Source organism: Pleurodeles waltl, chromosome 7, assembly GCF_031143425.1.
Source record: "Pleurodeles waltl isolate 20211129_DDA chromosome 7, aPleWal1.hap1.20221129, whole genome shotgun sequence".
Lineage (NCBI taxonomy): Eukaryota > Metazoa > Chordata > Amphibia > Caudata > Salamandridae > Pleurodeles > Pleurodeles waltl.
The window spans coordinates 1,111,385,306-1,111,407,890 of NC_090446.1; the positions used below are offsets into that span (position 1 = coordinate 1,111,385,306).

General features: G+C 47.6%; 1 protein-coding gene across 4 annotated transcripts in view; it reads right to left on the bottom strand.

Moving 5' to 3' along the window:
* The window catches only part of MYCBPAP (MYCBP associated protein), a 670,648-nt gene extending 648,843 nt beyond the window's left edge, over positions 1–21,805 (bottom strand). For all 4 annotated transcript variants that reach the window (XM_069200066.1, XM_069200065.1, XM_069200063.1 and 1 more), the window contains exon 1: positions 21,706–21,805. In XM_069200066.1, the coding sequence (XP_069056167.1) occupies positions 21,706–21,754 (49 nt within the window). In that variant the 5' untranslated portion in view covers positions 21,755–21,805. The remainder of the gene's footprint in view (positions 1–21,705) is intronic.
* Between the last annotated feature and the right edge of the window lie 780 nt (positions 21,806–22,585).

Below are 22,585 nucleotides of genomic sequence, written 5' to 3' on the forward strand. Positions count from 1 at the left end.
GCTTTGGATTCTCAACTGAGGAGTACAGGTTTAGGTTCAGTGGGGCTCAAAAATCCTCCAGCCAGACCTGGGTTGATTTTGTTGACTTCTCAGTCAAAACACTGGATTGTTGGATTAATGGCAGTGGTGTAAATGATTATGATGGGCTGTACAATCTGTTTATGAAAGAACACCTTTTAACTAATTGTTTCAATGATAAACTGCATCAGCATCTGGTAGACCTAGGTCCAATTTCTCCCCAAGAACTGGGAAAGAAGGCAGACCATTGGGTCAAGACTAGGGTGACCAAGACTTCCACAGGGGGTGACCAAATGAAAGGGGTCACAAAGACTCCCCAGGGGAAGAGTGTTGAAACATCCAAGGGTAAAAGTAAAGAGTCTTCTACAGGGCCCCAAAAACCTGCTCAGGAGAGAGGGTCCAAAGCCTCTTCACAATCCACATTTGGATACAAGGGTAAAAGCTTTGATCCCAAAAAGGCCTGGTGTCGTAGCTGTAATCTGCAGGGACACCAAACTGGAGACAAGGCCTGTCCCAAGAAAGGTTCCACTTCTACTACAACTCCAGTTAGCACTGGAATAGCGAGTCTCCAGGTGGGATCAACAGTGTGCCCAGAGCAAAACAGGGTCCACGCTGAAGCTACATTAGTGGACTTAGCCACACTAGCTGCCTGGCCCCCTAATATTCCAAAATACAGGCAGCAACTCTTTATTATTGGGACTAGTGTAGAAGCCCTGAGGGATACAGTGCCAGTGTCACAATGGTGACAGACAAACTGGTTTCCCCAGGACAATACCTGACTGGACAAACGTATCCAGTCACCAACGCTGACAATCAGATTAAAGTACATCCCATGGCTATGGTAACTTTAGAATGGGGAGGGGTCACTGGCCTGAAACAGGTGGTAGTCTCCTCTGCTATCCCAGTAGACTGTTTGCTTGGAAATGACCTGGAGTCCTCAGCTTGGGCTGAGGTGGAACTCAAAACCCATGCAGCCATGCTGGGTATACCTGAACTGGTGTGTGTCAAGACAAGGGCACAGTGCAAGGCTCAGGGTGAAAAAGAGGTGTTGGAGCCTGGAAGAGGGTCCCAACCCTCCAAGAGAAAAGGAAAGAAGACTGGGGAACCAGCTTCAACACAGCAAAAGAAAAAGAAACTCTCTTCCCAGGAAGAGGTTCTGCCCTCTGAGGGAACTGTGGCTATGGAGTTGGAACCTTATCAGGTTGAACTCTTAGGCCCAGGGGGACCCACAAGGGAATAGCTGTGTAAGGGGCAAGTAACCTGTCCCTCTCTTGAAGGCCTTAGGCAGCAAGCTGCTGAGGAAACAAACATAAAAATCAGTGGAACACACAGAGTCTATTGGGAAGATGGACTCCTTTACACTGAGGCAAGAGATCCCAAACCTGGTGCCACTAGGAGAGTGGTAGTGCCTCAGGAGTTTAGGGAGTTCATTCTGACCTTAGCCCATGACATTCCACTTGTTGGGCATTTGGGACAACCCAAGACATGGGAGAGGTTAGTCAACCATTTCTATTGGCCCAACATGTCCCAGAAAGTCAAGGAGTTTTGTGCCTCCTGTGCCACCTGTCAAGCCAGTGGTAAGACAGGTGGCCATCCAAAGGCCCCCCTCATTCCACTTCCAGTGGTGGGGGTCCCCTTTGAAAGAGTGGGAGTGGACATAGTGGTCCACTTGAACCTCCCACAGCCTCAGGGAATCAATATATCCTAGTAGTAGTGGATCATGCTACTGGGTACCCTGAAGCAATTCCCCTTAGGTCCACTACTGCCCCTGCAGTAGCCAAAGCACTCATTGGTATCTTTACCAGAGTGGGATTTCCTAAGGAGGTGGTTTCTGACAGAGGTACCAACTTCATGTCAGCATACCTTAAACACATGTGGAATGAGTGTGGGGTGACTTACAAATTCACCACACCATACCATCCACAAACCAATGGTCTTGTTGAAAGGTTTAACAAGACATTGAAGGGCATGATCATGGGGCTCCCTGAAAAGCTCAAAAGGAGATGGGATGTCCTCTTGCCATGTCTGCTTTTCGCCTACAGAGAGGTGCCTCAAAAGGGAGTAGGGTTTTCCCGCCTTTGAACTTCTGTTTGGCCACCCTGTAAGGGGACCATTAGCTCTTGAGAAAGAAGGCTGGGAAAGACCTCTTCATGAGCCTAAACAAGATATAGTGGACTATGTACTAGGCCTACGTTCCAGGATGGCAGAGTACATGGAAAAGGCAAGTAAAAACCTTGAGGCCAGCCAACAACTCCAGAAGATGTGGTATGACCAAAAGGCTGCTATGGTTGAGTTTCAGCCAGGGCAGAAGGTCTGGGTTCTGGAGCCTGTGGCTCCCAGGGCACTTCAGGACAGATGGAGTGGCCCTTACCCAGTGCTAGAGAAAAAGAGCCAGGTCACCTACCTGGTAGATCTAGGCACTAGCAGGACCCCCAAAAGGGTGATCCATGTGAACCGCCTCAAACTCTTTCATGACAGGGCAGATGTAAACATGTTAATGGTTACAGATGAGGACCAGGAAGCTGAGAGTGAACCTCTCCCTGATCTCCTCTCCACTGACCCTAAAGATGGCTCAGTAGATGGAGTGATCTACTCAGACACCCTCTCTGGCCAACAGCAAGCTGACTGTAGGAAAGTCCTACAACAGTTTGCTGAGCTCTTTTCCCTAACCCCTAGTCAGACACACCTGTGTACCCATGATGTGGACACAGGAGACAGCATGCCTGTCAAAAACAAACATTTTAGACAGTCTGACCAAGTTAAGGAAAGCATCAAAGTGGAAGTCCACAAGATGCTGGAATTGGGAGTCATTGAGCACTCTGACAGTCCCTGGGCTAGCCCAGTGGTCTTAGTCCCCAAATCTCACACAAAAGATGGCAAGAGGGAGATGAGGTTTTGTGTGGACTACAGAGGACTTAATTCTGTCACCAAGACAGATGCCCATCCCATTCCAAGGGCAGATGGGTTAATTGATAAATTGGGTGCTGCCAAATACTTGAGTACCTTTGACTTGAAAGCTGGGTACTGGCAAAAGAAAATGGCACCAGGAGCAAAAGAGAAGACAGCATTCTCTACCCCTGATGGGCACTATCAGTTTACTGTGATGCCCTTTGGCTTAAAGAATGCCCCTGCCACCTTCCAAAGGTTGGTGAATCAAGTCCTTGCTGGCTTGGAGTCCTTTAGTGCAGCTTATCTTGATGATATTGCTGTCTTTGGCTCCAGCTGGCAGGATCACCTGGTCTACCTGAAGAAGGTTTTGCAGGCCCTGCAAGCAGCAGGCCTCTCTATCAAGGCATCCAAATGTCAGATAGGACAGGGTACTGTGGTTTACTTGGGACACCTTGTAGGTGGAGGCCAAGTTCAGCCACTACAACCCAAGATCCAGACTATTCTGGACTAGGTAGCTTTAAAAACCCAGACTCAAGTCAGGGCATTCCTTGGCTTGACTGGTTACTACAGGAGGGTTGTGAAGGGATATGGATCCATAGTGACACCCCTCACAGAACTTACCTCTAAGAAAATGCCCAAGAAGGTAAACTGGACTGTAGAATGCCAACAGGCCTTTGACACCCTGAAACAAGCTATGTGCACAGCAACAGTTCTCAAAGCTCCAGATCACTCCAAGCAGTTCATTGTGCAGACTGATGCCTCTGAACATGGGATAGGGGCAGTTCTGTCCAAAACAAATAATGATGGCCTTGATCAACTCGTTGCTTTCATTAGTAGGAGATTAGTCCCCAGGGAGCAGCGTTGGAGTGCCATTGAGAGGGAGGCCTTTGCTGTGGTCTGGTCCCTGAAGAAGCTGAGACCATACCTCTTTGGTACTCACTTTGTAGTTCTGACTGACCACAGACCTCTCAGATGGCTAATGCAAATGAAAGGTGAAAATCCTAAACTGTTGAAGTGGTACATATCCCCACAGGGAATGGACTTTATAGTGGAACACAGACCTGGGACTGCCCACGTCAATGCAGCTGGCCTTTCCAGGTTCTTCCACTTAGAAAATGAAGACTCTCTTGGGAAAGGTTAGTCTCATCCTCTTTCGTTTGGGGGGGGGGGGTTGTGTAAGGAAATGCCTCCTTGGCATGGTTACCCCCTGACTTTTTGCCTTTGCTGAGGCCAAATTATGATTTGAAAGTGTGCTGGGACCCTGCTAACCAGGCCCCAGCACCAGTGTTCTTTCCCGAAACTGTACCTTTGTCTCCACAATTGGCACAACCCTGGCACTCTGGTAAGTCCCTTGTAACTGGAACCCCTGGTACCAAGGGCCCTGATTCCAGGGACGGTCTCTAAGGGCTGCAGCATGTCTTATGCCACCCTCAGGGACCCCTCACTCAGCACATACACACTGCTTGCCAGCTTGTGTGTGCTAGTGGGGAGAAAAGGACTAAGTCGACATGGCACTCCCCTCAGAGTGCCATGCCAACCTCACACCAGGCAGGGTGCACTATACCACAGGTGAGGGCATATGTGCATGAACACTATGCCCCTACAGTATCTAAGCAAAACCTTAGACATTGTAAGTGCAGGGTAGCCATAAGAGTATATGGTCTGGGAGTCTGTCAAACGCAAACTCCACAGCACCATAATGGCTACACTGAAAACTGGGAAGTTTGGTATTAAACTTCTCAGCACAATAAATGCACACTGATGCCAGTGTGCACTTTATTGTAAAATACATGCAGAGGGCATCTTAGAGATGCCCCCTGAAAACATACCCGACTTCCAGTGTGCGCTGACTAGTTTTTGCCAGCCTGCCACACACCAGACATGTTGCTGGCCACATGGGGAGAGTGCCTTTGTCACTCTGTGGCCAGGAACAAAGCCTGTACTGGGTGGAGGTGCTTCTCACCTCCCCCTGCAGGAACTGTAACACCTGGCGGTGAGCCTCAAAGGCTCACCCCCTTTGTTACAGTGCCACAGGGCATCCCAGCTAGTGGAGATGCCCGCCCCTCCGACCACTGCCCCCACTTTTGGCGGCAAGGCCTGAGGAGATAATGAGGAAAACAAAGAGGAGTCACTCCCCAGTCAGGTCAGCCCCTAAGGTGTCCTGAGCTGAGGTGACTCTTACTTTTAGAAATCCTCCATCTTGTAGAAGGAGGATTCCCCCAATAGGATTAGGGATGTGCCACCCTCCCCACAGGGAGGAGGCACAAAGATGGTGTAGAGCCCCCCTCAAGGACAGTAGCCATTGGCTACTGCCCTCCCAGACCTAAACACACCCCTAAATTCAGTATTTAGGGACCCGCAGAACCGAGGAAGCTAGATTCCTGCAACCTAAAGAAGAAGAAGGACTGTTGACCTGAAGCCCTGCAGTGAAGACGGAGACGACAGCTGATTCGGCCCCAGCCCCACCGGCCTGTCTCCCTACTTCGACGAAAACTGCACCAGTGACGCATCCAACAGGGACCAGCGACCTCTGAAGCCTCAGAGGACTGCCCTGCATCTAAAGAACCAAGAAGCTCCCGAGAACAGCGGTCCTGTTCAAGAAACTGCAACAAAGAAGCAACTTTAAAGAACCCACGTTTCCTGCCGGAAGCGTGAGACTTTCCACTCTGCACCCAACGCCCCCGGCTCGACCTGCGGAAAACTTACACTACAGGGAGGACTCCCCGGCGACTGCGAGCCCGTGAGTAGCCAGAGTTGACCCCCTTGAGCCCCCACTGCGACACCTGCAGAGGAAATCCAGAGGCTCCCCCTGACCGCAACTGCCTGTAACCAGGAACCCGACGCCTAGAACCAGCACTGCACCCGCAGCCCCCAGGACCTGAAGGAACCGAACTCCAGTGCAGGAGCGACCCCCAGGCGACCCTCTGCCTAGCCCAGGTGGTGGCTACCCCGAGGAGTCCCCCCCGTGCCTGCCTGCATCGTTGAAGAGACCTCCGGGTCTCCCCATTGATTCTTATCTGAAACCCGACGACTGTTTGCACTCTGCACCCGGCCGCCCCTGTGCCGCTGACGGTGTACTTTATGTGCCTGCTTATGTCCCCCCCAGTGCCCTACAAACCCCCCCTGGTCTGCCCTCCGAGGACGCGGGTACTTACCTGCTGGCAGACTGGAACCGGGGCACCCCTATTTCCATTGAAGCCTATGTGTTTTGGGCACCACTTTGACCTCTACACCTGACCAGCCCTGCGCTGCTGGTGTGGTAACTTTGGGGTTGCCTTGAACCCCCAACGGTGGGCTACCTTGGACCCAACTTTTAACCCTGTAAGTGTTTTACTTACCTGTGAACTTAACAATTACTTACCTCCCCCAGGAACTGTTGATTTTTGCAGTGTCCACTTTTAAAATAGCTTATTGCCATGTTTGTCAAAACTGTACATGCTATTGTGATTATTCAAAGTTCCTAGAATACCTGAATAAAATACCTTTCATTTGAAGTATTACTTGTAAATCTTGAACCTCTGGTGCTTAAAATAAACTAAGAAAATATATTTTTCTATATAAAAACCTATTGTCCTGGAGTAAGTCTTTGAGTGTGTGTTCCTCATTTATTGCCTGTGTGTGTACAACAAATGCTTAACACTACCCTCTGATAAGCCTACTGCTCGACCACAGTACCACAAAATAAAGCATTAGAATTATCTCTTTTTGCCACTATCTTACCTCTAAGGGGAAACCTTGGACTCTGTGCACACTATTTCTTACTTTGAAATAGTACATACAGAGCCAACTTCCTACAAAGTGCATATAAAAGGAAGGTATATAAGCAAAGCCTAGCTTAAGAGCAATAGAGCGCTAGTAATGCCTTCTTGTAAAATTTCTTTTTGCACAGCTCCAAATCAATTTGTTCTGAGCTCACCTTTTCCTGCCAGGTGCCCTGTCAATTTCATGAATAATACTCACCTCTACTTCACATGAATACCTCAGCTTTCACCCACTTCCTGACCTAAAGCCTTGTAACGGTCCGAGATGTTGGCTTTAGAACTGAGGAACATAGTTAAAATCTCAGCATCAGCTCAACATCCTATTATTCTAGACAAATCTCTTATTTATTATTTATTGGAAGGTTTTATGTAGAGCAAAAATGATCCTAGGGTATCAGAGTGATTTACATACATACAAAACCATGGAGGTTCTTAATTAAAATATTTAGTACCATCATGTAGGTGACAAGTAGGTCGGTCACCGATGATGCTGTCTGTTAGTACAGGATAGAGAGGCGGTTTCTGGTAGTTTTTGTGTCATGTAACATTAGTGATCAGGACATGACATTGCGTTTGTGTGCTTGTCTGGTCACGGAGGTGAGGAATATGTTCATTAAGATCATATTGACTTCTTTTTTTGAAAGCTGAGGAAGAAGGGTTAGTCCGCATCTCATGTGGGAGCAGTAGTGGCTGGTGTCAGGGCAGAGTAGTGGGGAGGGGATGGAGGATATGAACACAAACAAACCAACAAACGGACAACAACACAAACACAAAAAACAGCTGCCCGCCGCTTCAACAGTCTTCTGCTCCGCAACACTGCAGCACAGGCTCCCGAACTCCCCTGTGGCCAATCCAGATGCTGCTCTCATGCTGCTGCAGCATGAGAGTAGCATCAGGATTGGCCTGAGTGACCTGGCTTTGTGCTGCCAAAGAGACTGCTAGTCTGTGCCTGCTGTCTCTAACCCTGCAACGCAGCTTGAGTGGGAGACAGCTCAGTGAGCAAGTCGGTTTAGCCATCTTGAGATGGCCGGCCAAACTAACATGTGCACTGATAGCAGTGCACACCACTCCCCCTCCATCCCTATCACCGCGATGGCCCCACCCCCAAAACTCGACTCGGCCCTTAGAATTTAAAAAATAAAATGAAAATAAACCTGATTTAGTATTGTTTAATTTTTCTACTTTTGAGGCTTCTGGCAGGGAGAGTGACGCTCCTCCGCCATATTGGAGGAGCCAACGCTGCGTGGGAGAGAGTTCCAGATTTTTTTAGCATAGAGCCTGCACTTCATAGAGTGCGGCTGCTTCCTGAGATCAAGAGCTTCTGGGCCAGGATTAAGGCGATATTGTGGTGTAAGGCTTTGTGCGTTATACAAGCTATCTTCTGTTCAATCTTGGCCTTGAAAGGGAGCCACTGTGGCGATTTAAGCATAGGTGTGATGGTGTTGTAGCGTATTGATCCTATAATCAGCCTTGGCACAGTGTTAAGAGAAGCCTTGAGTGGAGCAATCCTTGCTTTGGGCAGATCTGTTAATGTTACACACCTGTATTTCAGTCTGGATAGAACTAGGAATTCCACTGTTGTTTTCAAGTCTGGATAAGAAAGGTTTTATTTTCTTGAGGAGATTAATTTGGAAAAAGGTTCCTCTTGTGGCTGGATTGATATGTGCCTTCATATTGAGGTTGTTGTCTAGTTTTATTCAAAGTTATTTAGTTGACTCTTTAATGATTGGTTGGCAGTTGATGGGTGTTAGGTCGCTGATCCATTCTGCTATGTGGTGAGTATAGTGGAAAGAAGTATGTTTTTGGTGCATTTAATTTTAGGAGTTTTTGTGCCAGCCAGTGTGGTGATTCCAGTAGTGTGTCATTGAACCTTCCCATTTCATCCAGAGATATCTTTAGGTGTAGCTGTGTATCATCTGTGTACATGTGATAAGATATGTTACCTTGTTAGAGAATTTCTATCCATGGCTCCAAGGACATGTTGAACAGAGTAGGGGATAAGGTAAATCCCTGGGGGACCCCAATTGAGACCGAGGAGGGATTTGATAGTGTATGATTCAGGTTAATTCTCTGCGATCGGTTGAAGGAAAAAGAAGTGCACCATTTCAGTATATTTCTCTCCAGCCCCCTTCTGTCTTCTAGAAGCCCAAGGAAATTGTTGTGTCTGATCATACTGAATGCAGAGTACAGGATCAGGATGCATTAGTTGTTTTGGTCTTATTAGTCTCCCTGTGCCTAAAAAAATTACTGACATCTTGTGTAAAGTAATTGGTGCTCATGTAAAGCACTCCAATACCTTACGATCGAGTCCATGCTATTTAAAACAGAAAAAAAAAAAAAGAAAGAAACCTTCTCCAAGCTACCACTTTCCCTGTCACAGCAACCACAGAAGCAAATCTTTTTCCCAGTGGTTAATTCGTGAAATAATGAGTGCCAGTGGCCAAAGTGATGCTCAGAAACCTCAGCCAATGCTATTAAATGTCAGTGCGCCAAATTAAGTTATTTAACTTTGGTAAAGCTTTATCTGATAGGGACTCTAGCTGCAAATTCTTTACCTTAGAATATTTCCCAGGCATCAGACTTGATCTGTGTGGCGTCATCAGCATTGTCCATGCTGGAAGTGATGTGAACGGTGCCACCTCAGGGCGCAGACTTCAGTTCTTGACTATTTTTCCTCACCAGAAGCACGGAGCCAAACTGAAGAGAAATGTCTAGTGTACCAGCACGAGGTCCAGAAGGATCTCTTGAATGTTAGATACACAGTTTACAGAACAGGGAGAATCAGTAACGAATCTGAGGCTACGTAGAGTCTCTACCAGATAAGGGGTTACCAAAGGTTAGCAACTTGTTGATCTGATACAGACTTGTAGCCGCAAATTCCTTGCCTTAGACTAGACACCAAAGCAATCTCTTGCCAGAGGTGGGGCTGCGAGTATTATACTAAAAAGTCCTGGGGGACGGAAAGGCCGAAATGCCCATCTTTCCAGACTTGACTGTCTGAGCAGTAATGTATGACAAATGTTTGCAGCAATGCCCATGTAGCTGCTTGACAGATGCCCAGAACTGGGACTCCTCTCGGCAATGCAGTGGTCACAGCCTTAGCTTTTGTTGAATGAGATTGCAAGCTCTATGGGGGTTGCTTCTTGGCCACTGCATAGCAAATTTTAATACAAAGGATGGTCCATCGAGAGGTGGTTTGTTTGTGAATTGCCTTGCCATTCTTCGCACTCACAACAAAGAGTTGATTGTCCACTGAAAATCCTTGGTATGATCGATGTAAAATGATAGCACCCTTTTTGGGTCCAGATGGTGTAGTCTCTCCTCTTACTTGGTAGTATGAGGGGGTGGCAAAAAAAAGAAGGCAATGTGATGGCTTGTCTGATGTCAAAATCTTTGGTAATAAAGAGGCACGGGTCCTAAGAACCAATATGTCTGTTAAAATGGTCACGGACAGGGGATGAACCAAAAGGGCAGGTAAATCAGTAACTCTCCAGGTAGATGTTATTTCCACAAGGATGACTGTTTTGATGTTATGCAGTCTGAGATGCCAGCTCTGCACAGGTTCAAATGGTGAACACATGAGAAAGGTGAGAACTAAATTGAGGTCCCATTGGGGCATGATGAAGTACATGGGGGACACGAGTTGTAACCCTTTTAGAAAACATTTCACATCTGGAGACTTGAATGGGAAAGGTTAGTTTAGCAACCGCAGGAAGGCAGAAATGGCAGTAGTCTGAATGAAGACACCGTTTGTGATCCACTGGGAATCAATAGCTGTGTTTGTCTGCTCTGGCGTTCAACAAGCCTGCCAGATGTTGAACCACCAGGAAGATGACCTTATGTTCCAGCCATGTCAAGAGACGCAGGGCCCCTTGACACAGAGTCCATTAGCCCACTCCGCCCTGCTTGTTTCAATACCACATAGCGTTGGTATTGTTCCTGAACACCTGAACCAGCCTTTCCTTGATGGGGCTTTCAGTACCAGGCAAATTGCTCTCAGTTCCAAAACGTTGATGTGGAGCTGAGACTCCAACAAAGACCAGATACCTTTGATCTCCACCTCTCACAGATGGCCGCCCCATCCCTAAAGTGATGCATCTGTGTCTACTGTGAGCTCTGGATGGGGAAGAGAGAGGGGTCTGCCGTTGACCCAGTTGTGGTACCTGAGCCACCACTGCAGATCTTTTGCAGTTCCATCTGATATTTGGGCCAGGTCGGAGAGATCCCCCTGATGATGAGGCCACTGGGACTTCAGATCCCACTCCAGAGCCCGCATATGATAAGGGGTATGTTTTACCAGCAGGCTGCAGGAAGCCATGAGACCCAGCAGCCTCAAAGTCAATCTGACTGCAATCTAGCATAGCGGCTGAAACATCAGAATCATACCTTATCCTGGATTTGCTGTTTCCAGAGGATAAAACCGAAACTGCACAGTATCCAGAATAGCTAAGATGAAAATGAGAGTCTGAAAGGGGTTAGGCATGACTTTGACACGAGGATACTGAACTCCAGTGAATGCAGGATGTCCGCTGTAGCCTGGAGGTGGGAGACGACTGCCTGGTGTAAGCCTGTCTTCAACAGCCAGTCACTGAGGTCGGGGAAGACTGAGACACCTGACCTTCGCAGAAGAGCTGCAACCACCGCCATCATCACTTTTGTGAACACCCACAGGGAGGTGGTATGGCCAAAGAGGAGCACAGTGAAGTGATAATGTTTCTGGCCTACTGTGAACCGCAGATAATGCTTGTTGCGAGGCAGGATCGGGATATAGAAGTAGGCATGTTGCAAGTCCAGCACTACCATCAAGTCTCCATGGTCGAGGGTAGGCAGAACCTGAGCCAAAGTGAGCATCCTGAATTTTTCTGTTTTCAGAAAGTAGTTAAGTGGGTGTAACTCTATGATAGGATGGAGGCCTCCATCCTTCTCTATCATTCTTTGGCACCAGAAAGTAGTGAGAATAGCAACCACAATCTACTTCTAATGCCGGCATCCTCTCAATTGCTCCATTGGCCAGAAGAGCCAGTACTTCTTGTCGCAAGAGCGAGAGGTGGTCCTTCATCAGCCGATCAATGGATGGTGGCAAAGGTGGCTGGACCTGTTGGAATGGGAGAGCACTGCCCTGCTGGAAGATCTGAAGCACCATCTTGTCGGAGGCGATTTCCCACCATTGGGGCAGGTGATACTGGATCCTGCCACCAACCGGCTGCCCATGGTGTTAAGAGGCCAAACTAAAGACTCTGAAGTTGCAGTTGCTGGAGGGAGGTCAGATTGGGTCGTCCTCTGGCTCTGGTTCCCACAAGACTGTTATACCTGCTGGCTGTAGTAGCTAGACAAAAAGTGACAAAGCTCATAGCCCCTACCGTAGCAGGGGAAGAAGGAATAAAAATCTTGTTCTAATATTTTCGCTTATTTGATGGTGGGGGCATTGGTGAATTCGTGATTACACTATGGAAACATGTTGGACCTCTGGTAATCATGAGTTTCGTAGGAGAACTCTCATGGTAATTAGAAATGCAAGAATGATTAACAGATTTGCAACATGAAGATGAGTATTTCTTTGTTGCATTTGTTCGACATTGATCCACTGATTCCAACATTATGTTCTGCTTGTTTAATGATGAACTAAAGATATTGTCTTCATGTGCTCCCTATGAAACCTGTAATTGCTTTAAACATATCGACTGGGCTGGGCACCAGTGTAGTAGGTGAGCTTGCGCTGAACTGTAATTATCTGCTCCCAAAATTTAATGTATGTTGGACCCCTGGATACCTTGCCACCAAATCAAAAAGACTCTAGCTAATGCAAAACACATCTGAGAGACAATTTTAGACTTACAGTAACACGAACTGGTAGCCTCCACGGCTCCCTGTAAAACAGAGTCACATTTAAGAATCTCTTGTCCTCTCTATAAGTAGAAGTAACCAATGATTCTCATTGGCGGTCCTCTGACACAATCTGTCCAGACAAATGTTTCAGTCAGAACCTCTTTAAGAGGGTCCCAGGACAAGCAGGGGATTACAGGACCTAACTGTGGGGGTTGGAGGGTCTTTACTCCTGATGTCCTGAGGCCAACATTCTATGGATTCTGAGTAACTGTACCAATTAACGCTTCAGCATTTGACTCTTAGGGTAGACATGGTCTAAGCAGTCCAGGACTCCCTTGGGGGAGCCTTGAAAAAACAACACAACTTTATTTTGACCCTCTAGACACAAAAAGAAAAAATACAACATTCACACCATTCTCCCTGATGACAGGCCATTTGTGTTTCTTTGGCGATTCCCTGTCCCACTCTCTCGTCTCGTAATGGTAGTGGTTATTCCTCCTTCACTATTGTTAACATCCAGGATATGCCTCCAGCACTATTGGTAACATCCAGAGTATGCCCCACTATCAGTTCAAGTCTGAAGAGTCCACTCTGAGTCAAGTTAAACTCAACAATGTTCTAGCACCATAGCAAGTTACCCTGGGTCTAGCAGGCCCGCAACCAGTCCTATCCCCACCGTTAGGTGTGAAGAGTCTCAGGTTCCTGAGTAGTCCCTTCTGCAGGAGCTCACAGCGGTTGCAGCTGAGTTCAGGTGAGCAGCCCAGGTAGCTAAACTCAACCAGTGCAGGCTCTCACTAGCAGTTGCGCTTCCGAAGAGACCAGAGGCTCCCTGCGGCTCAGGGTAAGTATCTGGTTCCTCTTCCAGAGGGGAGTTGGTTGTGATAATCTTGCCTTGAGTCCCTTACATGGGGGATGGTATGCAGGGGCTGCCACAGAACCCTCACTTCTCTTGTGGGTGATGGTAGATCAGGTGGCAGTACTTGATGCTCCTGATGATTCCCTCTGGCATACAGAGTCACTGCATCTCGCAGCACATGGACTTCTGCCCCATCAGCATGGTAAAATCCTTCATGGTGGCCCCATCTAGCATACTGGGTTGTGCCTTCTACTGCACAAGGCTATGGCCCTTAAAGCATGACAGTCTTTTCTATGGCGGACCCTCCTGGTATACAGGATCACTGTCTGCTACTGCACAGGGCTATGGCCCTTAACACCATCAGGTTTTTCCACTGCAGCCCTCTCTAGACATACAGGGGGGCCGCCGACTTTGTCCTACTCACAAGCAGTGACCCGGTGGTACAACAGCAGTTTCCTCACACCCCACACAAGGAGTCCACTCGAAGGGACACTACAGTGGACCTCGCTCCCTCCAACGCTCTCCTCTTCCTCACAGGGCAAGCTGGTGTTGGCAAGCGCTGGTGCTACAGGGCAGGTGTTCTTGAATTCCTTCTGTGATGTCCCCTCACTTAGCAGGGAGACAACCAGGCCATGGCCCCCAGTCCTGGTCACAGGCAGAAGTCTTGCAGAGTTTCCCCTTCTCACCCCAGCCCATCTGACAGCTTGGTAGATGACAATTTTTGTGGTCTCAAACTCCCCTTCGTATAGTCCATTTCCAGACACCAAATGTAATTTAGGGTCCGAGTCTTTGAAGTGTTATGTTGGGGTTCTGCTTACACTGAAGTGTCCACTCCTCTGCTCCCTCTTACTCTTGAAAAGCAGTCTGTCACAGCCAAAGTGTCTAAAGCTTATAGTCGCTCAACACGGGCCATGGGAGTGACCAGAGTTCACACTTGGATGGCAGCAACAGTGATATATGCATCAAAAAGTTAGCCCAGGTCCCCTAGCCCTGCTATTTATGATTCTTTTATCAGACCCATCTCCTTACAGAGATGTGCTCAAGCCCCTACCTTGTGACCGCTCATTGAATCAAAGAGCGCCCTTTGCATTGTACAGGGGACGTCCAGCTCTCCCCACTCTTGTATGAGTACCAAACATCTCACAGGAATGTACCAATACACAAATCTGTCAGGGGGATCTCTCTACCTCCTCTCCATGTTTCACTATTCAGGCCTAGGTCTCCCAAAATGGAACCCAGGCCCCTCTGTGTATTGTACCATGCACAGGCACACATACACCCAGTGAAGGCATAAAGCCTACTTGCACTATACAGTGCTATATCCTCCATGTACTCTACAACTCATAGGCATACATATATCCAACATATGCACTTATTCTGCACACACTATACAGCACTACAACCTTCAGGTACTGCACCACTCATAGCCACATATACACTTGGCACATGCATTCACTATGCACCCGATGCTCAAGCTTGCATTATCCCAGTTTTGTACCCTTCCCAGGCACACATATACTCAGTGCAGATACTCCATTTCTGCACTCCAAGCTAAACCAATGTAAGCCAAGGGTGAGTTAAGCACACAGCAGAGGGACTTTAAAAATAAGTGAGCCTGTAGGCCCCACTCCACCACTCACTGACCCACTTCAGAAAGGGACTGAAAAACTGGCTTTTCAGATGAACACCTGCAGCAAGTGCCTGGATACCCACTCGGTTGACAAGCCGTGCTATACAACTAACACTTGATAGATTGACTAACTCCATTGACAGGTGTTAATAAGTACTTGTTCACTCTTGCTGATCACTACACTGTATGCTGCCACTATTGCACTCATACTACTTAACTCCTAGTGAAGGGGGTAGCCTCCTCCACAATGAAGTAAGCGCTTTGGGTGCCCATTCCGGTCAAACAAGATCGCAATCCGTGAGACAGGCCTATGTCATGGCTCCCACACATGATCTGTGTTTACCTATTACAACAAATATCTGCATTAGGGATTCAGACATCAGTACAGATGTGAACTCAAAGTGGGGATGCAGGTCCATTAGCATGCAGAGGACTTTTCCATTCCAACAGATGACCCACACAGATAAGAACACCCCAAACCAACTCCTAAGCTGGAAAGGCTGGATGGTCAGTCTGTAAAACCGACAGGAAAGTCCATCAGCATTCCCGTGGCTCAATCCAGCTCTGCACAACCACAAAGTCTAACCCTTACAACAAAACAGACCATCTCAACAACTTGGGATTTTCTCCCTTCACAGCAATCAACCATTTCAGTGGCTTATGATCCGTTTGCACCACAAACTCAGTGCCAAACAAATAAGGGTGGAACATACACAAGGCCCACATTACAGCAAAGCAGTCCTTCTCAATAGTGGCCCACTTCTGTTATCTGGGTAGTAATCTCTTACTGATAAAGGCTGCCAAACGCTCTCTACCTTTGTCATCCACTTGATCTAACACTGCACCAACTCCTTTGTCAGAGGCATTCATCAGCAAAAATCTGCATTAGAGACCCAGACATCAGTACAGTTGGGCACCTGGGACAGGGCTTCCCATCTACTGCCATGTAGCAGACTTTTCCATCCAAACAGTGTCACTCCAATAAAATCAAGACCCATTTTTTCAACACCATATTAGGTATCCTCCTCCCCATTCCCTCACGCTTGCTGCCAGATATCACTCGCTAGTGTATAATGAGCATCCAATTATGCCTCTTATGTATGATGTGTTCATTCCCAGTTATGACTGGCCAAAGTCACTGTACTTTCCATTAGCTAGCCATGGCTCCTCAATCCCCCAAACCACTAATTAATCTCTGCATATATATTCATCCTGACATATTCAATCTATTTAGCTATGTAGCTTGAAATCTGCAATACAACCCTGCCACTGGTTATCGTAGGGTGCAATATTCGGACCCAGTACCTGTTTATGGCTACCAATTGCACCATGCCGTGGTTGCTTCAAAGGAGCTGCCTGGATGCATATGTAGGCAGACACCAGTGTCCTTCAGGACTGATTACTGCGGCGGAGGAAGAGAAAGTGCAGAGAAGGAACAGGAGTGAGCCCTCTCCTCATTACCACGAGCAGAGCTCTTGTAAAGCCCAGAAAGACCTTCAATTTCCTTGTCCGCATGAAGATACACACCTGTAGCATCATCAGCTCCGACTCCTGTGACAGGTGCATTTTTGTTGGTTGAATACTGAATAGTAATTAAGTCTGCCTTACTTGAAGCTAGGTCCGCATATCTAGAGCAGTCAATGAGATGATCCACGACCCTCAAGCTTCCAAGCAGGTCACCATGTCACACAGCCAAAATGCACATGCAAAGAGGAAGACAGCAATTAGATTATGAGGTTAAAGAAGCCCCAAGGAACAAAACAACCCTTTCACCTTACCAGATAGACCAGAGTGAGAAGTAAACCATGCCATCTGGGGCTAATCGGGGGTGGGAGAGGTGAATAAGAGGCAATCTCTTAAGACCTTTCACTATACAAGTTTACTTATCTTGAGGAAATGTGGAACTGATCTACAGGAGTATATGTTTTTCTCTTCTCTGCATGCTAGAGGGAATGCCTTCTCGAAGAGATACGGGACTAACAAGGAGGCTGATATGTCTTTTCTTTGCAGGGAGAATGGTCCTTTGGCATTCGTTTCCTTTGTATTCAAAGCACACGAGAAAGGGAAAAGGTACATTCAGAAAAGGAGAAACCAAAAAGACTATCTGTGAAATGCTTTATTGATGCCTGTTGTATTTAACTTTGTCAGTAGTCCTGAGCAGTCTGGCATAAAGCAATACTCTGGACTAAGCCTAGAGAGGTCAAATAAACCTGAAATACTGCAATGTATCCCTGTCTAGTGGTTTTGATTCCCACAAGAGCCCAAGGATGTGTCACAACCCTGACTTATGTGACTTATATGACCTTCCTCAAGTTGAATTGTCTCACTGTTACCACTGTTATTTTGCTATGCACTTTATCTGTTTGCCTATGCACCTAGAAGCGACTCAATTTTCTAATGTGTGCTTTATAAACAAAATAGCCAAAATAGACAATCATGCCACCATTTATTTGGTACAGTATGTTGAAGATTATCCATATAACTTGATGTGCAAGTTCCCTGGAGAATCAATTATTCCACAATGAAAACCATTGTCTATTCAATCAATCAATCACAAACTTGTATCACACGCTACTCAACCCTAGGGTCTCATGGTGCTGAGGGGTGACCTTAGAGATCAGTCGAAGAGCCATGTCTTGAGGACCTTCCTGAATTCAGGCAGTGATGGTGACTGTCTGAGGTGCGGTGGTAAGGTGTTCCAGCCTTTTGATGCCAGGTATGAAAAAGATCTTCCTCCAGCAGAGGACTTCTTTATTTGGGGTACGATGGCGAGTGACTGTTGGGACGAGCGGAGGGGTCTGGAAGGGGAGTACCAGTTGACTTGGTTGTTAAGGTAGTTGAGTCTGTTGTCGTGGAGGGCTCTGAGGGCGTGTATGAGGAGTTTGAAGTTGATCCTCTTCTCGACAGTGAGCCAGTGTAGGTTCTTCAGGTGTTCTGAGATGTGTTCTCTGCGGAGGATGTCTAGTATGAGTCTGGTGGCAGCGTTCTGAATCTGTTGCAGCTTGGTCAGGTTCTTCTTGGATGTCTCTGCAGAGAGGACCAAGTCAAGTCTGCTTGTGATAAGGGCATGTGTCATGGTTTTCCAGCAGTCGTTGGTGTAGAAGCAGGTGGAGGTGACGGAGTTGACCTGCCTGGTCATGGTGAACGTTAAGTCGAGGATGATACCGAGGTTCCGTGCGTGGTCTGTAGGGGTGTGAGGTTTGCCGAGTGAGGAAGGCCACCAGGAGTTGTCCCAGGACGACGGTGAGGGTCCCAGGACAAGGATCTCAGTTTTGTCTGAGTTCAGCTTGAGGCAGCTTCCCCTCATCCAGGTGGCTACTGCTTCCATTCAGTCTCTGAAATTCTTCATGGCTGTTGATGGGCTCTCAGTCAGGGAGAGGATCAGTTGGGTGTCATCAGTGTAGGAGACGATATTCATCCTGTAGTTCCTGATGACGGTGGCGAGTGGTATCGTGTAGATGTTGAACAGCGCGGAGCTCAGTGATGATCCCTGGGGTACTCCGCAGCTGATGTCGGTGGGTTCTGACCAGTGGGGTGGAAGCCTGACTTTCTGTGTTCTGCCTGTCAGGAAGGAGTGCATCCATTGATAAAGGGCCTTGCATGCCTGCTGTGTGGAGTCTGGTGCATATGTACGGTGAGATACTGTATCAAAGGCGGCTGAGAGTTCGAGTAGGATTAGGGCTGCTGTCTGTCCTTGGGCGAGGAGGGAGCGAATGTCATCTGTGGCTACGAGCAGGGCGGTTTCGGTACAGTGGTTGGTTCTCTATCCTGATTGGAAGACGTCCAGGATGATGTTGTCTTCGATGTGTTGGCATAGCTGAGTGTTGATTGCTTTCTCAGCGACTTTAGCTGGGAAGGGTAGCAGTGAGATGGGGTGGTAATTCTTGAGGTCAGTTGGGTCGGCTGTGGGATTCTTTAGAAGAGGGTGAATCTCAGCGTGCTTCCAATCTTCGGGGTAAGTTGCTGCTTCTAGGGAGCAGTTGAGGGTCCTGCAGAGTTCTGGCGCGATCGCGGTGCTGGCTTTGCTGAAAATGTAGTGTGGGCAAGGGTCAGACGGGGCTCCAGAGTGGATGCTGCTCACGGTGGAGAAGGTGTTGTCCGTGGTGAGGGAGGTCCAGGTGTGCAGGAGTCGAGGGGGTTCGGCTGATCCTGGCAGAGGTGTTGTTGGTGGGTTCAAAGAGCTTTTGTGTCTGAAGCTGTCGTAAATGCCCTTGATCTTCCGGTGGAAGAAGGTGGCCATTCTGTCGCAAAGCTCCTGAGATGGAGTGATGATGGTGGTCTTTGCTTGTGGTTTGCCGAATTCTTTGATGACGTTGAAAAGTTCTTTAGTGTTGTGAGAGGTGGAGCTGATGTGGTCCTTTAGGGCATCCTTCCTGGTGGACCTTGTGGCAGCTTTGAAAGCTGCCAGGTCTTGAGGGGATTGCTATTTCTCCACCTACTCCAGCCTTCTGCATGAGTGCTTCGATTCTTGGAGTGCAGTGTGAACTAGCTGGCTTTTTTGGAGGAGTGTTTCCCTGTGATCTTCCAGAGAGGGGCCAGGGTGTCGGCGCAGTTGGTGATCCTATTGCGGAGGTTCCAGGCTGAGGTGCTGGCATCTGTTATGTCAGGGGAGGAGAGTTGCTGAGGGTGCTGATGAGCTGCTCCTCTGAGATCTGGTTCCATTTTCTGTAGACGGGGCGTGTTGAGTGGGTGTGTGCTGTGAGCGTGGAAATGGAAAAATTGATGCAGTGGTGGTCGGTCCAGTGTAGTAGGGTCAAGTCACTGATGGTGACGTTGCTGCCTGAGGAGAAAATGGGGTCCAGAGGGTCAGCTGAGAGACGAGAGGGTGGGAAGTGCTACAAGGGCAGGGGCAGGGAAAGCATGGGAGCAAAGGAGCGCAAAGCAGAGTGAAAGAGAGAAAAGAGACAATGAGGAAAAATAGGCAAAGTAAAGCAAAAGAAAGAAAAAAGATAAAAGACAGACATGCCTGACAGACGCCGAAGGCCACTAGGCCACCAGGGACGAGGAGCAGATGGGTGCCTGTGGGTAGAGGCAGGCCTCGAACACAGAGCCAGCAGTCTCTGTGAGAAAACAAGCAACAGCAGCAGTGGCCCCGCAGGGGAAGAGACAGACGCTGGCCAAAAGGTCAGTGCAGTCAATACTACGTGATTAATGGAGTTTCTCTTAATTGTAATTATAGAGCGTGGAGTATTTGCGCACAAATTCTTAGTCCAAAGGGACAAACTCTCCACCAGTCAGCAGCCGCAACTGGACCTTCTGTCACTGACCGAATGCCACCATGCCTGTACCAAGGCATGAACATGTGAGGATTACCTGTCACTAGAACTCGAATCCTAAGGCTCTCAGCCTCAGGTCTTGGGCGCCATCAGTCTGGCAGTATCACACACAGCAGCAACTGTGCTCAGCTTTACATGAGGATACTCATGGAATCTGAAGATCCATGCCCAGCCACTACACATACTAGTTATATTGCTGATATGAGGGATCCACCTTTGGCATAATGGTGATGAATGTTGGCATACAGTGGTCATCCATGCCCTGGTGCTGACTATCACAAAACAATGCTGCTCCTGTAGCATTATGTTGTGATACTGTGACAAATGTGACAATTAATTGCATGCTCTGGGCACTCTAAGTACTTACCTCTGGCATCATACTGGCCCTGAATTATTGCGATAAACGTTGGTAAAATGTCAGTAACTGTTGGTTACGATGTGAGCATCCACGTCATGATGGTGGTCCACCCGTAATACATTGCTGACCGTGGTACAATGTTGGGAAATCTTGACTTACTGTGACACCCTATTCTCACAATATACTGAACCTGGCATGACAGTAACTCTTAGCATACTGAACCTGGCATGACAGTAACTCTTAGCATATTTTGGGCAACCATGGCATGATGCACCCCACCCCAGGCATAATACTTGTCCTTCCTGCAATAATGGGTTAGTTTTTGCCATAATGTGGACATCCACGATGTTGATCATCCCAGGCATAATGCTGGATGTATAATGGTCGTAATTATGCGCATAGTGTGGCTATGCATAATGGTGACTGCTCCTGAAATAAAGGTGACCGTGTCATGCATGACGGTCCCTATTTCAAGCGTGTACGTCTTTGCATCAGGGTGGCAGTTCTAGGCATCTTGTGGGCATCTGTTTGAACAGACTAACGATTACAGGCTTGTAAAGTTGGGGGGGCACTGAGGAAAATTATGACGGGTGACATCTGTCTCTGTTCATGGGAAGACAGGTTCATAGGCCCATTCATCCATACACCCATACTTCAAGTTATCCATCCATCGATCCATCAATGTACTCGCTCCTAGGTCCACACACTCGCCTATTCCTCCTTCCATTCACATTTCCATTTCTGCAGCTTATGCACTCACTTGGCTATCAATTCTTCGTACTGTTGGCTCATTCTTTGCGTTCACCAAAGTACCCATTAATACGCGCCTTTCAATTAAGAAATATACGTCAAAAAGTAAAACAGGCCTACTGGCTTTATCAGTTTTTGTTTTTCTTTGGAAACGAATTATTTTACTCTTGCTTTTCCTTTTACAAATGTAAAACCGCACGTTTCTACGCCAAAAAATACAGAGAAAATTATTCGTGTGACATTAAAGAACTTGCATTCATTGTCCGTTAAACCAAAAGACGGCAACGAAGCTGCCCCAAATCTCAGTAAGTAGTACGCAGTATAGCCCAAACCATATATACCCGGTGGAGTCCTGGTTCTTGAATCCCTTTTGCCCGGTCTACTCGCCATGCCTGCTCGCTCTCGGGACTTCTCAGCCCGTCTCCATAGAAACAGCAAACAGTTGCAAGCGACTCTGAAACGCAGGCTAGAAAGTACGCGCCAGACTCTAGACCAGGAGCATAGACAATGAGAAGGTACTAGACGTGTAGCCATTTTGGAACGGGGTAGTTCGTTCATCATCACAAGGCGAGCGGTTAGTTCCGCAGTAACTTTGCAATAGGATGCGTTTTATCCAGTGCACTTTTAAATATCACAGTATTAGGGTTACCCACCCTATCTCCGACAAACAGCGCGGAATGTCCCGTGCGGTCACAGGGCAGTCCCCTTGGACCGCAGAATTCTAAACCAGTAGAGTACTAATGCTTAGTTGCGAATTTTACGACTACTGAGGTGTGACACTCAAATGTTTTCTGAGAGGCACTTTGATAGATCGTTTAACGCAATAGTTATGCGCCGGATATGAGAAACTTTCAGAAAAAAATATTGAACGGCACTCTTAGTCATTACTTGTCTGTTTTAAGACAACAGCAACGTTGCATTGTGGGACTTGTAGTTTTGTTCTTAAAGTTTGTGTGAGGTAAAAGAAAAAAAGCAGACCGAGCTGAAAGTGGCACATATGACAGTAACCCAACTACATTTTATTCTGTCCTGTAAGTCTAGACAGGGAGTGGGGAACTGCAGCATCTCGTCTACTGCTGTTAAATGTAAATTAGGTGGAACCTGCTGAGCGCCTGGAGAAATCGTGGAGGCAGAGAACAACTAAATTTGCGTGGCATTAAATTTCAGTGCGATAATGCAGGAATCTATACTGAAATGCGTCCTTGTAACCTGTGATGCGTG